At 43.2% G+C, this 20831-nt stretch overlaps 1 protein-coding gene across 3 annotated transcripts in view; it reads right to left on the bottom strand.

Annotated features, from left to right (window-relative positions):
- reck (reversion-inducing-cysteine-rich protein with kazal motifs) overlaps positions 1 to 20831 on the bottom strand; it is a 185313-nt gene that overhangs the window by 82799 nt on the left and 81683 nt on the right. For all 3 annotated transcript variants that reach the window (XM_073029289.1, XM_073029443.1, XM_073029366.1), the window contains 4 exons: positions 16144 to 16218; positions 15867 to 15903; positions 2957 to 3042; positions 396 to 440 (listed from right to left, as the gene is read on the bottom strand). In XM_073029289.1, the coding sequence (XP_072885390.1) occupies positions 396 to 440; positions 2957 to 3042; positions 15867 to 15903; positions 16144 to 16218 (243 nt within the window). The remainder of the gene's footprint in view (positions 1 to 395; positions 441 to 2956; positions 3043 to 15866; positions 15904 to 16143; positions 16219 to 20831) is intronic.

The following is a 20831-nucleotide window of genomic DNA, read 5'->3' as shown; positions in this document are numbered from 1 at the left end:
CCATAATAGAATCAGTGAAAGATTGCACCCAACAGGATGGGCAAGCAACAAAATGTGTAAATACAGGAGAGAAAAAAGGACTTTTGCAGAGTACTACATATTATATATACTGTACATACACAGTGTATTGCAATTTGTGGCTAAAAATGAATAACATACACAGGGCCCGGATTGAGAAGGCAACAGTTTTGTGATGGGGAGGGAATCATAGCGATTGGCAGAGTGAAGTTTCCTTGAGGACCTGGAAAGAGCAGTCCATTTCCTTCTGGTTCACAAGCTGTGCAAACACCACCTGCTTTCTTTAGCCACAGTCTCTTTTATTCCCCCTTTTACAGTGAGAAATTGCTTAATTTCAATATTGTGCTACAAATTTATTAATATTTGGCTACACTGACCTCAAATTCCTTTCGACAGTCCTTAAGATCATTCTTTGAAGAAGCCTAAAAGAAACAAATTAACACATACGTAATAAAAACAGTAACAGAAATGATAATACTTCCATGAACATATTGGCTGTTGTGATTATTTTTGACAGAAGTGATAATAGTTCAAAAAGTACTTCACCAACCGAAAAACATTTGGATGGTTCTTGTGTCATAGAAGTCATAAATTAAATATAAATCTTTCTTTATTCAATACACAATTGATTCACTTGTTTGTTGCTATGGATCTTGATATTATGCAGGTATCTCTAAGTTCACTGTATACAACACATCTAAATTGTTTGATTTTGCTGTTCCATGAACATGGTTTTAAAGCCTATGCAAGGAATAACTCTCACAGTTTGATATTTGCAACACATTTTGCTAGTAAGTCGTTTCGAGACTAGTTTATTCAAACTTCGCGGCGCTGGCATTTAAATCCCTAGCACCCGCTCTCTCCGGGCAGAAATGACATCAGAGGTGCATTACCAAAGTCTCTCCCCGCGCGCTGGCTATTTGTGAGCCGGTTCGCCTGCACAGAAAGTGGGTCACCACAAAAGCATACATGTCACTATACACCAAGGGTGTCAAACTCATTTTAGGTCACGGGCCAGATTGAGCAAAATGCAGCTTCATGCGGGCCGGATCAGTTGGACGCGTGCGAACGCAGCTTTCGTTGCCTCCGTTTTTTCAGCCTGCTCTCATGTGTCTCAGTCTCTGCTATAACTACAAAGTGTTTCACTTTACAAATTCCGTTTCTTATGAAGAAGACTGCCGAATAAACACTAAAAACCCTGAAAACCTGGTACCTGAATAAATTCAGCATTAGCCATATCATACGCCATAGGCGCTTCGATTACTGGGGCCAGCTTTAATAGTAATTAGATATTATCTCGCGGGCCAAAGATAATTCCACCGCGGGCCGGATTTGGCCCGCGGGCCTTGAGTTTGACATATATGCTATACACAATCCTGCAATTCATTTTCTTGTGAGTAATCACAGTAAATCCATAATAAAAATTCAAATATTCAGAACAGGTTTTGATTATTTTATTTCTCTCCAAAGTTTCCACTTTGTACTTGAATAGTTGATCAGAGATGAATTTTAAGGAATGTTTTCAAGTGACACCACTGCCTCATCGTTAGGGAGGGCCTGTGGCACGTCGAGTTATTGAGTGAATAATTAGCTCTTATTGTACTGTCTTTATTGCGGACTATGCTATTGTTTGCCTGGTGGGGTGGAGAGTGCAGAAACTTTTGGGGGAAGTAAGTGGGGAGGTGGAGGGTTGACGTTTTGCTGCTTCTTGAGTGAGGGAGGGGGCTTTGGGATTCTAATTTTTTTTTACTGTCACTCATTCATTGGGGCACTCTTCTGTCTTTGTGGATATCTGCAAAGAACAAAAATTCCAGGTTGTATATTGCGTACACTCTCTGATATTAAATGGAACTATTGAGCTATTGAAGGAGGTGTAGGTAGAAACAAATAAGGTTAGGGAATGAATTACAAAGAACTGAGACCAAAGACCATAAAATATAGTGGTGATCTTAAGGCTTTAGCTCTTTGAGGATTCAGCAAAGGAAGGCTTCGGTCAGAGAAAGCAAAGGGAGAAAAAGCTCCAGTGTCCTCTTCTCTTCTTTATATCTACTCAGCTAGGACAGAGGGATGATAGGCAGGATAGTGCAATGTTCCTGTTGCAGGATGTGAGAAGGCAGGGAGACCTCCAGTCTTAAGCGCGTAAGGAGTTTGCGCGTTCCCCGCGTGAGCATGTGGGTTTCCTCTGGGTGCTCCAGCTTCCTCCCACATTCCTGACACATACAGGTTAGGGTTAGTAAGTTGTGGCCATTCTACGTTGGCATCTGAAGCATAGCGACACTTGCAAGCTGCCCCCAGCGCATCCTCGGACTGTGCTGGTCGCTGATGCAAAACACCATATTTCACTTAATGTTTTGATGCGCATATGACAAATAAAACTAATCTTTAGATTTTTTAAACTTTAAAAATTATTACAATCCCCATTTAGCTCATGATGTCTAAGCCTGACTTTTGTAGAGCAGTGGTGTCAGTCTCATTCTCTACATCTGCCTACATGTAAACACTAACTGCTGCCAAAAGTAATTAACTATCAACATGAGCATCCTCAGCACATTATAAAATGCTTTTGCTGCTCTTGTAAATAAAAGCAACTTCTTCCATCTTAATAATGAGGGGCGGCATGATAGTGTGGTGGTTGGCACACCACTTTACAAGCCAGTGATCCGGGTTCAATTCCTGCTGCTGTCTGTAAGGAGTTTTTAAGTTCTCCCTGTGACTAAGCAGATTTCCTCCAGATGCTTCAGTTTCCTCCCACAGTCCAGTGATGTACTGGTTGGTAGGTTAATTGATCATCGTAAATTGTCCAATGATTAGGCTAGGATTACATTGGGGATTGCTGGGCAGCTTGCCTCAATAAATAAAAAGAAAGAGTAAATTTAAAAAACATTGTATGTTTCAATAAAGTGCCAGCTGAAAGCCATACACAGCTGAGGTGCATTACCTGCTTACATGCACGTCGACAGTCCAAGGAAATGGCGAGTTCACAACACCCCAGGCCAACCCAGCCTTCCGACTTTCCTGGTGCTCCTACAAAGTGAATACAGGAGAGATTTGCATCTGATGATGAATTTCTGGATTGAACAAAACTGCAAAGGAATCTAACAAAATAGAGGTTTTCATAAAAAGCATATAAAAATGGGTTTTAAACATCACAGCCTAACGAAAAGAGTCTGCTTTAAAACCATAAGCAATGAATTGTTGCATTTTGACTTCTGAAATGTGAAACTTTAATATGCTCTGGGATTCAGATCTGAGGACTCAATTTGGTTCAGAATGTTGTTGCTCCCTTCAATTGTTTGCAAGATTTGTGGGTTTTTTTTGGTGTTGGTCTTTTATTTCTAATTCTTTTTTTATTTGGGTTCTTTTGGGTTTTTTTGCTTTCTGGCTACCTATGAGCAAACAAATCTCAAGGTTGTAACCGTAGGTGACTCAATGTTCTAAATGTTCCCATCAGCCGCTGCAAAAGGAATAACATTATAGATCGCAGTATTCCAAACTAAAACGATGTGCTCATGAGTCAGAGGTCCCCTGGAAAATCGCATTCTCTTTCACTAGCCACAGAAAACCCTCGTAGTTATGTGAGGTGGGACATTAGTGTCTAAACTAGAAAACACCATGTTAGAAGCATTGTCATTAACTGCATGCATCAGATTCAATTATATCTTTAATCACAAAACAACTTTTTAAAAACATATCCCTATTCCTGCAAACACAGTCTAATTACATTATCCAAGATATTAATGTTAATTGGTTCCTTACGGTCGTCATTGCCAGAGATGGCAGTGGTAATAAGCTCCAACTTCCTACTGCCTTACGTCTCAAATAGCCTCTGATACCAAGTCCAGCTCCTGGCCTTTACGTGTGGCTTAGCCCAGCCGAACCATTTCTATCAGCAGGAGAAGGAGCAAAGGCAGGCTACCGGTGCCTTAAAACCAGTCACTTCAGCAGATGGGGTTCATCAGCTGTAGTTGGCAGAAGGAGGAAAACTCTAGTCTTAAAGTTCTGCTGCATTGCAGCTATACCCATTCACGGGGAAAGCTTCTGGAGTAAACCCCGAAGGAAAATTCTGGAGCTGGAGGCCCTGACTGGCAACTCCTGCAACGCTGCTGGTGCCAAACTGTATCAGTCTCTCCTATTCCTTTGGGTTCATCAGATGCACGGAGAAGGGGGACATCATTTACTTATGTTGTGAGTTGTGGTTTGTGTTTGTTTGATGCGCATATTACAAATTTAAAAAACTGAAGTGCCGCACAGTTTTCCGACCATATAAAGATTTCCCGCTTGGAGCAATGGTTGGTCTGTGCAGCTGTAAACAAAAATTAGAGGAAACATTGCCCGTTGTGAATACTAAGGAGTGGAAGATCAGGTCAAGATAATCTGCAGTGACTGGCTAGACAGTTTCAGCTTCAGTAGTGTCAGAATGACTTGCAGTAACTGTGCCCAGAGACAGCCTCTCATTAGATGAAAAATGTTTTAAATTTTATTTTTATTTAGAGAAACAGCACTGTAACAGGTCCTTCCAGCCAAGCTGGAGTCTGTGCTGCCCTCCCAGTGTTCACTCAGCAGAAGACAAGCTGTATTGTGTTCAACTGCAGATTTCCGCAACATTCATGGACGCAGGGATTATATTTTCTGTGTAACTGCATTGTACCGATATCTTATATGTGCAATATGTGCTTTGTGCTGTGTGTGACTGTTGGCACTGTGTTTTACACCTTGGCACAAGAGTAACGCAGTTTAGTTTGGTTGTATTCATGGTTATTCATGTGTGGTTGAATGACAATTAAATTAGAACTATGAACTAGGCCATGTCGCTCAATTACGCCTATGTGACCAATTGACCCACAAGCCCACACATCTTTGGAATGAGGAAGGAAACCGGAGCACCCGGAGGAAACCCACGCGGTCAGGGGGAGAATGTGTAAATTCCTTACAGACTGCAGTGAAATTGACCCTGGTGCAGTAATAGTGCTGCAGGAGCACAGAGGAATGAGAAAGAGAATGCACAGAAGAGAAAGGTAATCAATGTCTCACAAATATGGTTGGGAAAAGAAGATAAACAGGTTGCATTATCTTCATTGACTTTAATACATTGGAAAAATGGATGACAGGCAACAGTTTGCCATGATAAACATTGCTCTCTCCATAACTACAGACAATTGTGTTCTCAATTGTCCAGTCTCGATTGAAAGGTGAACTATTGTTCTCTTCATGGATGCTGCCTGCCCTGCTAAGTATTTCTGGCATCATTTTCTAATAACCTAGAGGGATAAAGCTGGAAAGCAGATTCACAAGGATGATTCCGGAACTAATAACTTATCAGGGTAGTTTTTCCTCAGGGCTCCTTTTCTCTAAAAATATGAAAAGCCTGCAGGTTGATTTGATGACGTTGCAAAGACCAGAACTTGAAAGCCAAAGTGTATAAGTTAGTCCCAAAATTAATGGGGATACAAGAAAAAAAGTGTTGAAACAGAATGAAACGAAATAGTTACAAATGTAAGAAACAGGAGCAGGAGTAGGCCAACTAGCCGGTTGAGCTTGCTCCACAATTCAATAAGATTATGGATTATCCAGCCATGCAATTCTCTCCACTTACCTGCCTTTTCCATCAGACCATAAGACATAGGAGTAATTCCCCATAACCCTCTGAACAACCTCCCCCCCCCCCCCCCCCAAACAATGGAAAGATCTAACCATCTTAAATGTAATTAATGTGGTAGCCACTACTGCCTTCCAAGGCAGAGAATTACAAATTCAGTACTGGTTTGGAAAAGCAATACCTCCTCATCGCCATCTAGAATCTACTCTCCTGAATCATATAATGAATCAAACAGACAAACAATATGGAAGATTTTAAAAGGAAAACCAGAGGATTCTGACAATGTGAAGACAGGAGGCTCAATGCAGCATGAACTGCATTTACTGAATGATCTGTTTATGTACTACAGATTCAACTGCTCAGATTTCACAGGAGAATACTAGCAATTTCAAGTGGAAGTCCTGAATTCACTGAATATTTTGCACATTGACACAGAGCCAGAATCTCAGTGTCAAAAGCCAATTTGAAGGGCAAAATGAACCTCAACTTTATGTTTCTCCATTCATATAAATGAAAAGGAATGGCTTTGAGAGACAGTAATGGCAAGCTCTGATTAAACTATGCTTTTCAAATCAATTAATTTTTAAGTGTTATTGTGGCTAAACACTTAATTTTAAAAAAGACTTTATATCAAACACACAAGGAAATCTGCAGATGCTGGAAATTCAAGCAACACACACAAAATGCTGGTGGAACACAGCAGGCCAAGCAGCATCTATAAGGAGAAGCACTGTCGACGTTTCAGGCCGAAACCCTTCATCAGGTCTAACCGAAAAGAAAGATAGTAAGAGATTTGAAAGTAGGAGGGGAGGGGGAAATGCAAAATGATAGGAGAAGAGTGGAGGGGGTGGGGTGAAGCTGAGAGCTGGAAAGGTGATTGGCAAAAGGGATACAGAGCTGGAGAAGGGAAAGGATCATGGGACGGGAGGCCTCAGGTGAAAGAAAGGGGGGAGGGGAGCACCAGAGGCAGATGGAGAACAGGCAGAGTGATGGGCAGAAAGAGAGAGAAAAAAACAACTACATATATCAGGGATGGGGTAAGAAGGGGAGGAGGGGCATTAACGGAAGTTAGAGAAGTCAATGTTCATGTCATCAGGTTGGAGGCTACCCAGCCGGTGTATAAGGTGTTGTTCCTCCAACCTGAGTGTGGCTTCATCTTGACTGTAGAGGAGGCCATGGATAGACATATCAGAATGGGAACGGGACGTGGAATTAAAATTTATGGCCACTGAAAGATCCTGCTTTCTCTGGCGTACAGAGTGTAGGTGTTCAGCGAAACGGTCTCCCAGTCTGCGTCGGGTCTCACCAATATATAAAAGGCCGCACCGGGAGCACCGGACGCAGTATACCACACCAGCTGACTCACAGGTGAAGTGTTGACTCACCTGGAAGGACTGTCTGGGGCCCTGAATGGTGGTGAGGGAGGAAGTGTACGGGCAGGTGTAGCACTTGTTCCGCTTACAAGGATAAGTGCCAGGAGGGAGATCGGTGGGATGGGATGGGGGGGGATGAATGGACAAGGGAGTCGTGTAGGGAGCGATCCCTGCAGAAAGCAGAAAGAGGGGGGGAGGGAAAGATGTGCTTGGTGGTGGGATCCCGTTGGGGGTGGCGGAAGTTACGGAGGATTATACGTTGGACCCGGAGGCTGGTGGGGTGGTAGGTGAGGACGAGGGGAACCCTATCCCGAGTGGGGTGGCGGGCAGATGGGGTGAGGGCAAATGTGCTGGAAATGGGAGAGATGCGTTTGAGAGCAGAGTTGATAGTGGAAGAAAGGAAGCCCCTTTGTTTAAAAAGGGAAGACATCTCCTTCGTCCTGGAATGAAAAGCCTCATCCTGAGAGACTTTATATCAATTTGTTTTAGGTGAATACATGGATCGCTCTGCAAGGGGTGGTAATAGAGGCAGATACATGAAAGACATTTAAGAGATTCTTAGATAGGCACATGGATAATAGAAAAATGGAGGACTCTGTAGGAGGGAACAGTTAGATTGATCTTAGAGTCGGTTTAAAGGTCATTATAACTTGCGGGCAGAAAGGCCTGCACTGTGCTGTCTATTCTATGTTATTACAACAAAATAATTAAATGTATTTAAATACTGTACATCAGAAATGTGCGAGGGGCTTGAAAAATTAAGTCAGGGCACTTGGCTTAGATGGTTATCTTAAGTTTATTGTTTCAAGCTAGGGTTGGAGGCAGGGGACTAATGGCTACTTGACCAATTTTCTGGACCAGACCATAAGACAAGACGACATAGGAGCAAAATTAGCCAAGTCCCTTTGCATCTCAGATTTTTGAATTTTCTCCATTTAGAAAATAATCCACACCTTTACTTCATCTAACCAAGTGCATGATGATACACTTGACCAACCACCTTCTTCCTTAGTAATAGTTGTCACGTACCCCGTGACCGGGTTAACAAACCAGCAGAAGTGTGGAAATAGGAACCAAAACCAGGCTCTTTCAAACCTAGGGGTAAATGGATAGTCTTACGACAGTGAAGAGTTCCGTTCAGTTCAGGTCAAGGTAGTTATTTGAGTAACATTGGAGACAGGGGAAGGGGGGAGGGGGGAGAGGTGATGCCATTGCCGTCGATCTTCTTGTTGTCTTCCGAAGTCCCGTTGTGGCCACCAACTACGACCATAATACATACGACTGTTCTTCAGTTGTGGAACTATCACCCAGGCAAGGGAGGGCATACAAATAGTTCCCTACTGGTCGCACCTTCTCACACTGTGAGCCACTGATCGATTTCCCTGAATCAATCCTCCAAAACCCCACCTTCCTGTGGGTGCACAAAGCTCGTTCAGTGTCCCATGCTGTGTCTGTCTGTGTCCCAGTGGACCTGCTTTTTATCTCCACATGCTGGACACCATCTGTCCATCAATCGGCTCCACCCTGCTCATTCTGCAGGAATCTTAACAAGCAGGCAAAGTGTCCTTGGAGGAAGGTAAACAATCAGCAGAGGAACCATAACATTAAATCTTGTCTCTCTCTCTCATTTGCGCTGGACGCCTCCCCCCCCCCCCCCTCTCTCTCTCTCTCTCTCAATAATAGCAGCACAGTTCATAGGGTCAATTCTGGACCCCGTTTCAAGCTTGGTTTGCCCATCACATAGTAAGCACACTATATTCCACCTGCCACTTCTTCCAATCTGTCCAAGTCCTTCTACAGACTCCATTTCCTCAACACTGCCTGGCCCTCCATATCATCCACAAACTTGGTCACAAAACCTTTAATTCCATCATCCAAATGATTGACATATAATGTGAAAACATGCAATCTCAACGCAGAGCCCTGTGAAACACCACTAGTCACCAGCAGACAACCAGAAAAGGCTCCTTTTATTCCCATTCTTTGCCTCTTGCCAGACAGCCAATCTTCTATCCATGCTTGTATTTTTCCTGTAATACCATCAGCTCTTATCTTGTTAAGGGGACTCATGTGCAAGACCTTGCTTAAGGCCTTCTGAAATCCAAGTAAACAACGTCCACTGATTTTCCATTGTCTATCCTGACTGTATTTCCACAAAGAACTCCAACAGATTTGTCAGGCAAGATTTCCTCAGAACAAAGCGATTCTGACTTTGGCCACATTCCTCGCTGACTGAGCGTTGAGGAAGTCTGAAACTTCAAGGTGAATGCGGAGAGACGGGGTCCCCATGAGAAGCCACGTCAGGCTGGAGGTCACTCCCGGCGGGAGGCCGCGTCAGGCCAAAAGTCAGGAGGCCAACTTCCTGGCGGATGAAGGCCCCTCAGATGGACTAAGTTCAAGTTGTTGCTCTCCTGGATACTACAGCGGATGTTTTCGAAATTCCAAGACATATGAGATTATCTGTGTGGACTATAGTTTATATTGGCCTCTGTCAGTTTTTCTGTTTTCTCTTTCTATCAGCGTGTGGGCAATATGTTACTTCTTTTGGGTGAGGGAGAGTTTGGGTGTTTGATGTTATTGTTGCTGTTTTTTGGTGTGGGAGGAGCTCAGGGATTAGGGGCCGTGTCTGGGTGGGCATTCTGTTAGTTTTTGTGTGAGGGAGAGGATGGGGGATTAGAGGCTTGATGTTTTAGCTGCCGTGTCCAGGTGGGCTATCTGTTAGTTCTAGGTGAAAGAGAAGTTGGGGGATTTGGGATCTGATATTTTAGCTGCCATGTCCGCATGGGCAATCCATTAGTTTTTGTGCGAGGGAGAGTTTGGGGGTTTAAGGGTATAACGCTTTAGCTGCCACGTCCGGGTGGGCGATCTGTTAGTTTTTGTGCGAGGGGGAGTTTGGGGGTTTAGGGGTATAACGTTTTAGCTGCCATATCCAGGTGGGTGATCTGTTAGTTTTTGCATGAGGGAAGGGTTGGGGGCTTGGGGTTTGAGGATTCTGTTTCTTTTTCATGCGGGAGTAGGGCCTCAACAACTTCTATGGTTTTTTTGTGTTTCATGGCCATCTGGAGAAGATGAATCTCAGGGTTATATTCTGTCTACATACAGTAAAATGAACCTTTGGACTTTTTTTTTATCATCTGCCTCCAAGTACCCTGAAACCTTATCCTACTAATGGACCCCAACATCTTCCCAACCACTGAAGTCAAAATAACTGGTGTATAACTTGCTTTCTTCTGTTTCCCCCCTTCTTAAAGCATGAAGCGATATTTGAAGTTTTCCAGTCCTCAGGAACATTCCAGAATCTAGCGATTATTGAAAGATCATTACTAATGCCTCCTCAATCTCTTCAGCTATCTCTTTCAAAACTCTGAGGTGTAGTCTATCTGGTCCACATGACTTATCTACCTTCATACTTTTTAGCTTCTCAAGCACCTCCTCCTTAGTAATAACAATGACACTCACTTCCATCTCCTGACACTCTCGCATATCTGGCATTCTGCTAGTGTCTTTCACAGTGAAGAATGACGCAAGATACTTATTTAAGTTTGCCTGCCATTTCTTTGTCCCTCATTACTATTTTCCAGAGGTCCAATATTCACTCTCACCTCTCTTTTTATATATCTGGAAAACTTTTGGCATCTTCTTTTATATGATCTTTTATTTGATCTGCTTCCGTCTGGTAGGCGCTTCAGATCCCTCCAGACTAAGACTAATAGGCACTGGAGAAGTTTTTTCCCTACTGCGGTCACTTTGCTAAACAGTTAACTGCCGGTTAACTGTCGGCTAACTATTACTTGGATTGCACTACCTGTATGTATAATCTATATTTTCATTTATATTTATCATTATTATTGTTATGAGCAGAGAGACATCTGCCGGAAGTAAATTCCTTGTATGTGCATAGGTACTTGGTGATTAAAGTCTGATTCTGATATTATTGATCAGCTTTCCTTATTATTTCATCATTTTTCTCCTTATGGCTTTTTGTATTTTGACTATTGTAACTACACACAGACCAGTTAGCAAAAAAAAAACACATTGTGCATACCCTTCTGATTATGTTGATAGATTTTCAATGCAGACCTGTTGAACACAGTCCATCTGGTAGCTGAATAAATTACGAGTCTGGTGGTTTTGGCACACTTCACTCAAGTGTGGTGATTTTAATGTGGCTGCAGTCTGGCTCTTGTAATTGGCCATCCAGTGACTATTTTAAAAACTTGACGTCTAGTACAAATCTGATACCTTGTGATCCTATCCCATTCTATTTAAAATTTTCAGCAAGTAACGTTTTCATATTCTAGATGACGAAGAGTCCTGATGAAGGGTCTCTGCCGAAACGTCGACTGTTCATTCATTTCCACAGATGCTGCCTGACCTCTCATGTTCCTCCAGCATGTTCCTCCTGAATTTCCAGCATCTGCGGAATCTCGTGTTCAACATATTTTAAACACCTGTTTTAATGTTTTGTACAAGATCAAAAACACACTAATGCTTAATGCCAACTTGAATGACAGAGTTCTTGATCATCGTTCTTTGATGTGCATTCTGGTTATCACCCAATCAAGATGCTATCCAATCACTAAAGGAAAATATGGTCTTACTTAGTTCCATATGCAAGTTGAAGTTTAGACATCTTAACACCCTGCTACCCCCAGCACACGTGCACCGCATACTCTGTCTGAATGCTGTGCCGTCGCCTCCACCCCTCACTTCCGCAGCACCACTACTCTCAGAATCAGAATCTAGCTTAATATCACAGGCACGTGTTGTGAAATTTGTTGTTTTGTGACAGCAGTATATTGCAATGCATAATAATAAAACTATAAATTACAGTAGATATACATTTAAAAAAATGAAATAAGTAGTGCAAAAATAGAGGGAAAAATTATACCAAGGTAGTGTTCATGGGTTCTATGTCCATCCAGAAATCTGATGGCAGAGGGGAAGAAGCTGTTCCTGAAATGTTGAGTGTGTGTCTGCAGGCTCCTGTACCTCCTCCCTGATGGTAGCAATGAGAAGAGGGCACGTCCTGGGTGATGGGGGTCCTGTATCATTGACAGTGTGTCTGCAGGCTCCTGTACCTCCTCCCTGATGGTAGCAATGAGAAGAGGGCACGTCCTGGGTGATGGGGGTCCTGTATCATTGACGACGTCTGCAGGCTCCTGTACCTCCTCCCTGATGGTGGTAATGTTCTCACTTCGACCTCCAAGACAGAGATCACAGGGTCACCAGATGCTGCAAGGATTCGCACAAGTATAGCTTTATTCTCCTTTTCAAAGCATGAAGGAAAGGCGTTGTGCTCATCTGGGAGTGAAGCATGATTCATGATGTTAAGTTTCACTTTACAGGTAGTAATGTCCTGCAACCCCTACTAGGGCTAATGTGCATCTGATTCCATTTCTAACCTCAATCGGAATGGCTTTTATCCCCTTAATATAGTCTTCTGCAAGTCGTATTTGGATTTCTCATATATTACTGGATCACTGATCTCGAATGCCACAGATCCAGCCCTCAGCAGATAATGAATCTCCTGGTTCATCCACAAATTTTGGTTTGGGCATGTCCAGTATGTTTACAAAGGCACACACTCATTCACACAGGTCTTGAAGTTAGTGACAACTGTGACTTATTCATTTAGACTTGAAGGTGAATCCCTGAACCCAGTCCACCAACTCAAAGTAAACATGTAAGCGCGCCCCCGACCATACCTTATTGGTTCTTACCACTGATTCTGCAGCCTTTAGTCTCTGCCTACATGCTGGGAGTAGAAATAGCGCCAGGAGATCAGACCCTCCAATGGCACGGTAAGCGTTCTTGATCGTCTTAACAGCGATCAAGTGTGTTGCCTCTTCTGATTCCACAGGTGATATGTTGGTGGTAGTTATTCAGAGACTTCTCCAAGCTGGCCTGGTTGAAATCCCCTAAAATGACAGGAAAGGCATCAGGGTGCGCAGTTTCGTGCCTGCTAATTATGTTGCTCAGCCCAATATTGGCCTGAGATGGGATGTCCACCACTATCAATGTGATGGCAGAAAACTCCTCGGTAGATAAAATGGATGACATTGGAGCACTAGATTTTCCAGGGTGGGTGAGCAGGATTGAGACAGAACCTCCACGTTTGAGCAGCACAATGAGTGAATCATAAAACATACTCTACCTCCTCCACCTCTAAAAAACTGCACCAACTTGGACGTTCTACCAATGTGCAAAAGACATCAAACTGTACCGATACAAAAAGAGAAAAATAATAATAAATAAAGAAGCAATAAATATTGAGAACATGAGATGAAGAGTCCTCTAAATTGATTCCTTCAATGATGGAACATTTCAATGATGGGGCAAGTGAAGTTGAGTGAAGTTGTCCCCTTTGGTTGAGGGATAATAACTGTTGATGAACCTGGTGGTGAGAGTCCGGAGGCTCCTATACCTTCTTCCTGATGACAGCAGCGAGGAGAGAGTATGAACTGGGTGGTGGGGGTCCATGATGAGGGATGCTGTTTTTCTGTGACAATGCTTCATGTCGATGTTCATTGGTGGGGAGGGCTTTACCTGCAATGGACTAAGCTGTATCCACTACTTTTTGGTGAATTTTCCATTCAAGGCCATTGGTGTTTCCACCAGTGTGATACAACCAGTCAAAATATTCTCCACTAATTATCTATAGAAATTTGTCAAAGTTTGAGACGTCCTGCTGAATTTTCTCAAACTCAAGTTGAAGAGTTGGCATGCTTTCTCTGTAATTACAGTTACATGCTGGGCTCAGGCCAGGACCTCCAAAATAGTAACTGTGGACTCGCTCAACAACCTTCTGTTTCCTCCTCCTGAAGTCGATAATAAGACCCTTGGTCTTGCTGACACTGAGGAAGAGGTCATTATCATGAAACCAGATTTTCAACCTCCCTCCTATATGCTGATTTGTCACCACCTTTGATACAGCCAATGACAGTGGTGTCATCAGCAAACTTAATCATGGCACTGGAGTCGTGCTTAGCCCCACATCAAGTATAAAGCGAGTAGAGCAGGGACTAAGCACACAGCCTTGTGATGCACCTGTGCTGATGGAGATTGTGGAAGAAATGTTGTGGCAATCTAAACTGACTGGTGTCTGCAAGTGATGAAAATAGGATCCAATTCCACAATGAGGGTCCAGTTGCACAATTGAAGCCAAGGTCTTGCAGCTTATTGATCAGTTTTGAGGAATGATGGTGTTGAATGCTGAGCTGTAGTTGATTAAAAAAAAAAATCTTGCTAACCACCTTTGCTGTCCAGATGTTCCAGGGTTGAGTGAAAAGCCAATGAAATGGCATCTGCTATGGACCCGTTGTGCAGGTAGGCAAATTGGAGCAGATCCAAGTCACTTCTCAGACAGGAAATTATATGTTTCATCATCAAACTCTCAATACACTTCATCACTGTGGATGCAAGTGCTACTGGATGATAGTCATTGAGGCAGGTTACCACTTTTTTTTTCTTAGCCAATATAATTGAAGCCTGCTTGGAGTAGTTAGGTACCACACACTACCAAAGCTAGAGGTTACTGGTCTCAGTGAACACTCCAGTCAGTTGATCATCACAGATCTTCAGTACTTAGCCAGGAACCCCATCTGGGCTGTATGCTTTTCGTGGGTTCGCACGTCAGCCTCAGAGACTGAAATCACAGGGTCGTCGAGGGCTGTGTGAGTTCATGATCCATGCTTTGAGAGTCAAAATAAGCAGAAAAGGCATTGAGCTCATCTGGAAGCAAAGCCCTGCTATCGCCCATGTTGTTTGATTTAACTTTACAAGAGGTGATAGGATACAAAGGAGGAGAAATCATAAAGATAGCACTGAACACAAATTTCTAAAGCAGGAGCTAGTATCCTTTGATCACTAAATCAGGTATGCAAATTAGTCTCTGTGGCACAGGCTTGCTGGGCTGGTAGAGTCTTTCATCATGCTGTATCTCTAAATTCAAACCCAGCATTGCCACTCTCTGTGCAAAAAAAAGTCATTAAGAGAATTTACATTTCTTGATGCATGTACAGACAACATGGATTCACATTACAGAAAATCATAATATGGAGAGTTTTTAAGGAGCAGAACACCAACCCTCCCATAAAATGGGAATTGCCTATATAACAGTAAATTAACAGCATTTGTAAAAACAAAAACACTACAGATATTTTTTGCTTGAAAAAGATTAAAGCAAAGACAAAAAGACAAAGAAGATAATGCATGGGAAGGAAATGCAGATTTAAAAAAAAATAAAGTCAAAGATATAATAAGAACACTGCCAGTTATAAGAAAACAAAGATTAACATATGAGATTCATATTTATCAAATATACATTGAAACATATAATAGAACATAGAAAACCTACAGCACAATACAGGCCCTTTGGCCCACAAAGCTGTGATAATAAAGTGCATCATTTGTGTTAACAACCAAAACAACCTAGGAATATGTTGGGACAGCCTGCAAATGATGCCACACATTCCAGCACGAACCTAGCATGCTGACAATGCTCAGCAGAACAACACAGAACACAGCAAGTAACAAAACAGCAGCAGCAAAACAAGACCTCTTCCTCAATGAAACCCACTCATCCACTGACACGAACAGCCCTCCAACTCCAGATCTCCAGGCTTTGAGGAAAACAAGCAAGAAAATGGGACTGAGACCAACATCAGATCGGCCATGGTCACTGGTGCTGTAATTGCGTTATGCTAACCGTGAGGCCACCTTGCCACCCTTGTATGTGTTGCTCTGGATTTCCAGCATCAAATCGGTTAAAGTAAAGAATGTACTTGGCCCCAACATATGCATTTACTTCAAGTTAAATTCCTTTAATCTTCAAGTTCACTGGCTCATGTTTCTCAGTTACAATCAACATGACTTACCGGGCAAAGAAGCGTTGATGCAAACCCAAAAATCAAGCTGAAAAAACAACACGTATAAAGAGCATTAAAATATGTTGATCTCATTCTTTAAATAATTCCAGATAAAAATGACTTTATGCACTTTCACAAACGAAAGACAACACAGGGCTCGCTTTTCATCACGGTCCAACCAGAAAACATCTCAGACTTTTAGTTTCAACTTTCCAGTACTGACAATGATATGCAGCAAGTAAACTAGAAATTCAAAATGAGTTATAATGGACTATATCCTTCTTACCATTGACTCAGGACAGTAGCCAGGCAACCGCTGCAGCAGATACTTCAATCGATCTTCACTTTTTGTGGATGTAAGCTGGTGACATAAAATTAAACATAGACTGGATTAAGTGTACACTCCACGTAGAGTACAATGGGTACAGCCCAGTTCATCAGAGGCAAAGGCCTCCTCACCAGAATCTGTCATCAAAGACACCCCCCACCCACCCACTATCCAGGGAATGCTCCCTTCTCACTACTACTATCAGGCAAGAGGAACTTTAGGTTCCATTCCAGTTATTACCCCTCAACTATCAGGCTTCTGAACCAGCATGGATAACTCACTCAACTCAACACTGAATTGACTCTACAACCCATGGAGTCATTTTCAAGTACTCAACAACTGATGCTCTCAGTATTATTTGTTTACTGCTTATTTCTACATTTTTACTTGCACGATTTGTCTTCATTTACACTCTGATTGCTTGTCAGTATTTATGTAGTTTTTCCATAAACTCTATTGCATTTCTGTATTTTTAAAAGGCTGAAAAGAATGAATCTCAAAGTTGTATATAGTAACATAAATACTTTGATAACAAATTTACTTTGATCTTAAGCACAAGATTCTTATTTTTATTTATTACGACACCGATTCCATGTAGCCCATCAAATCCATGTTCGTTACCAGCAGAGCAACCTCATCGATCCAATTCCTCATTTCTTTATGATCTCACAAATGATTCTTCCTCCCTTACACGCCCATGACCACCTTCATTAACGCTTTTGCCACTTACCTGCTCTAAGGGGCAATTTACAGTAGAAAATGAATCGATATATTTTGAATGTGGGAGAAAAGAGAAGCAACCTATGAAAACCTACATGGTCATGCAGAGAACATGTAAACTCCACACAGACAGCACCTGAGGACAGGATCGAATGCAGGACCCTGAAGCTGCAAAACAGCAATGCAACAATTACTGCACCATACTACCCAACATATCTACCACCCTAGCCATCATCATGTGCCATGTTGTATGGCATGGGTGATTATGGCCATGACCATAATTCTTGGCAAATTGCATTCTTCTGGGCAGGGTCTTTACAAGATGGGTGATCCCAGCCATTATCAATACTCTTCAGAGATTGTCTGCCTGGCATCAGTGGTCACATAACCAGGACTTGTGATATGCACCAGCTGCTCATATGACCAGCCACCACCTGCTCCCGTGGCTTCATGTGACCCTCATCAGGGGGCTAAGCAGGCGCTAAGCTTTGTCCAAGGGTGACCTGCAGGCTAGAGGAAGGAAGGAGTGACTTACACCTCCTTTGGCATATCTCCACTCTGCCACTTAACCACTATAGTACACTCTTGCTTATCCAATGTTCACACATTCTGAGTTCTTATCCTGAGAGCAAAGATTTGCTTTAATATAAATAAGCTCAAAGTGAATTCTTGAATAACTCTGCTGTCTGTAAATCAGATGTATCAGTATTACTGTGGAGCAAAGGGAATTACAGAGGCATGAGAGAGGAGTTGGCCAGAATTGATTGGAAAAGAACACTGGCAGGGATGACAGCAGAGCAGCAAGGGCTGGAATTTCTGGAAGCAATTCACATGGCACAGGATATACACATCCCAAAGAGGAAGTTGTTGTTGTTGTTTGTCCTTCGGAGTCGAAGACGACCACGACTTCTGTCAGGTGGAGGGTTTGTGACTGTGGGTCCTGAGGTGACTGGTGAGGCCAATCCGGGCCCTGAAAGCTCGCCCACATGTGGGACACATGAGGGTAGGTGCTGCAGTGGAAGTGGAGGTAGCTCGAGCCTTGCGCATGGCGCGTTTCCTCCGAGCCTCTGCGGTGCATCTGATTTCTGCTGCATACGCTCCTTTAGTGGTCCTGCTCCACCAGGTTGGGTGGTCCTGAGCAAGCGATTCCCAGCTACTGGGATTGATGTTGAGGTCTTTGAGGGACACTTTGAGGCAGTCTTTGAAATGTTTCTTCTGCCCTCTAACTGAGCGCCTGCCCTGGCTCAGCTTTCCATACAGCAGCTGTTTTGGTAGTCGACTGTCAGACATCCTGACGACATGGCCAGCCCATCTGGCCTGGGTTTTCTGTAGGAGGGTGTAGACGCTGTGGGTGCTAGCCCGCTCCAGGACCTCCGTGTCTGGGACTTTGTCCTGCCATCGTACGTGGAGAAGTCTGCGGAGGCAGCTCAAGTGGAAGTGGTTGAGCTGTTTAGCATGTCTGCTGTAGACAGTCCAGGTCTCGCTGGCATAGAGGAGGGTGGTGAGAACCACTGCTCGGTAGACCTCCAGCTTGGTGGTAAGGCTGAGTCCCCTCCGCTCCCATACATCCTCACGGAGTCTCCCAAAGGCGGCACTGGCTTTGGCAATTCTGTTGCTGATCTCTGCATCTACGTTCACCACTCGTGATAGAGTACTGCCCAGATAAGTAAAGCTGTCGACTGCCAGTAGCTTCTGCCCCTTTACTGTGATGTGTGGTTCCTGGTAGGGCTTTTCGGGTGCAGGTTGGTACATAACTTCAGTCTTTTTGGTGCTGATTGTAAGTCCGAAGTTGTCACAGGCTCATGATAGGCAGTCCATTTCTCGCTGCATCTTCTGCTCTGTGCTGGCATCGAGAGCGCAATCATCAGCGAATAAGAGGTCTCTGATGACGGTCTCCTTTACCTTTGTAACAGCCTATAGACGCTGGAGGTTGAATAGCTCACTGCCAGTCCTGTATCTGACGTATATACCATCTTGACAATCGCAAAAGGCATCATTCAGCATAGCAGAGAAGACCATGCTAAAGAATGTAGGGGTGAGAACGCATCCTTGCTTCACACCGTTCGTCACTGGGAAAGCTTCTGACTCGTCACCATCATCCAAAACTTTCACCATCATGCCATCGTGGAACTGCCGAACAATCATGATGAACCTGCTAGGGCAGCCAAACTTCTCCATTATCTTCCATAAGCCATCTCTGCTGACCGTATCAAATGCCTTGGTCAGATCGATGAAGGTCATAAAGAGGTCGCTGTGTTGCTCTTGACATTTTTCCTGGAGTTGGCGTGCAGCAAATATCATGTCGACAGTTCCACGCCCTGCATGGAAGCCACACTGGCTTTCTGGGAGGAGAGGAAGTAGTATACTGAAGAAAAAAGGACAGAACCATGGCTAACAAGAGAAGTCAAAGCATACATAAAAGCCAAAGAGAGGGTAGAAAATAGAGCAAAAATTAGTGGAAGTTAGAGAATTGGGAAGTTTTTTTTAAATCCAACAGAAGACAACTAAAAAAAGTTATTAAGATAAAGATGGAACACAAAAGTAAGCCTGTCAATATTATAAAGAGGATACCAAAAGTTTCTCCAGATACATAAAGTGTAAAAGAGAGGCAGGAGTGGATAATGGACCACAGAAAAATGAAGCTGGAGAGGTAGTACTCAGAAATAACAAAATAGCAGATGGACTGAATAAGTATTTTGCATCAGTCTTCACTGTAGAAGACACAAGCAGTATGGTGGAAGTTCCAGATGTCAGGGGGCATGAAGTGTGTGAAGTTACCATAACTAGAGAGAAGGTTCTTTGAAATCTGAAAGTAGGGCACAGTCAACATGGTTTCCTCAAGGGAAAATCATGCCTGACAAATCTGTTGGAATACTTTGAGGTAACAAAGAACAATCTACCTGGGGGAAGTACCTCTGGGACAGAGTCTGGCCCTGTAGCTCGGAAGGGTAGGGAACTGAAGAGGATGGCAGTAGTAATAGGGGACTCTATAGTTAGCAGGATAGATAGGCAATTCTTTCGATGCAAAAAGAAACATGGATGGTAATTTGCCTCCCAGGTACAAAGGGCAGCGACGCTTCTGAACACGTCCACAATATCCTGAAAAAAGGAAGGTGAGCAGCCAGAAGCAGTAGTACCAATGACATAGGCAGAAAAAGGGAGGAGGTCCTGAAAAAAGTATACAGGAAATTAGGAAGGAAGTTGAGAATCAGGCCCTCAAGGGTAGTAATCTCAGTGTTGCTGCCTGTGCCATGTGTTAGTGAGGATAGGAATAGAGTGCGTTGGCAGACAAGTGTGTGGGTGAAGAATTGGAGAGGGAGCAAGGATTTAGATTTCTGGATAATTGGGACCTCTTCTGGGGCAGGTGTGATCTGTACAAAAAGGACAGGTTGCACTTGAATCTGAGGGAGGCCAATATACTCTTGGGGGCAAGATTACTACAGCCGTTGGGAGTGGTTTAAACTAATATGGCAGCATTATAGGAACCAGTATGAAAGATCTGGTTTACAAGTAGATGATGGGTGTAACATGAATGTAAACACATACAAGCAAATGACTGGGTACAAGTGACCGGTCTATAGTACAAATCAAAATAATTTTAGAATGTATATTGTATACATTTCTCTGACATTAAACGTACCTATTGAAACAAAGGCAGACAGAGCAGAGTTAAATTGTACCACAGAGGCAAAGTTCAAAAGGGCAAAGGTGCTGAAGGTGCTGCATTTAAATGTACGTAACATTCAGAATAAAGTGGACAAACTCATGGCGCAATTAGAGACTGGTCAGTATGACATTGTGGGCATCACTGAGCCGTGGCTGAAAGAAGGCCATAGTTGGGAACTTAACATCAAAGGATATACTTTAGAAAGAGGTGACATAGGGTCAGAGAATGTTGAATCTTTGTGGGTGGAGTGAAGAAACTA

This window comes from Hemitrygon akajei, chromosome 1, assembly GCF_048418815.1.
Source record: "Hemitrygon akajei chromosome 1, sHemAka1.3, whole genome shotgun sequence".
In the NCBI taxonomy this organism is placed as follows: domain Eukaryota; kingdom Metazoa; phylum Chordata; class Chondrichthyes; order Myliobatiformes; family Dasyatidae; genus Hemitrygon; species Hemitrygon akajei.
This window is presented reverse-complemented; position numbering and strand designations above follow the sequence as displayed.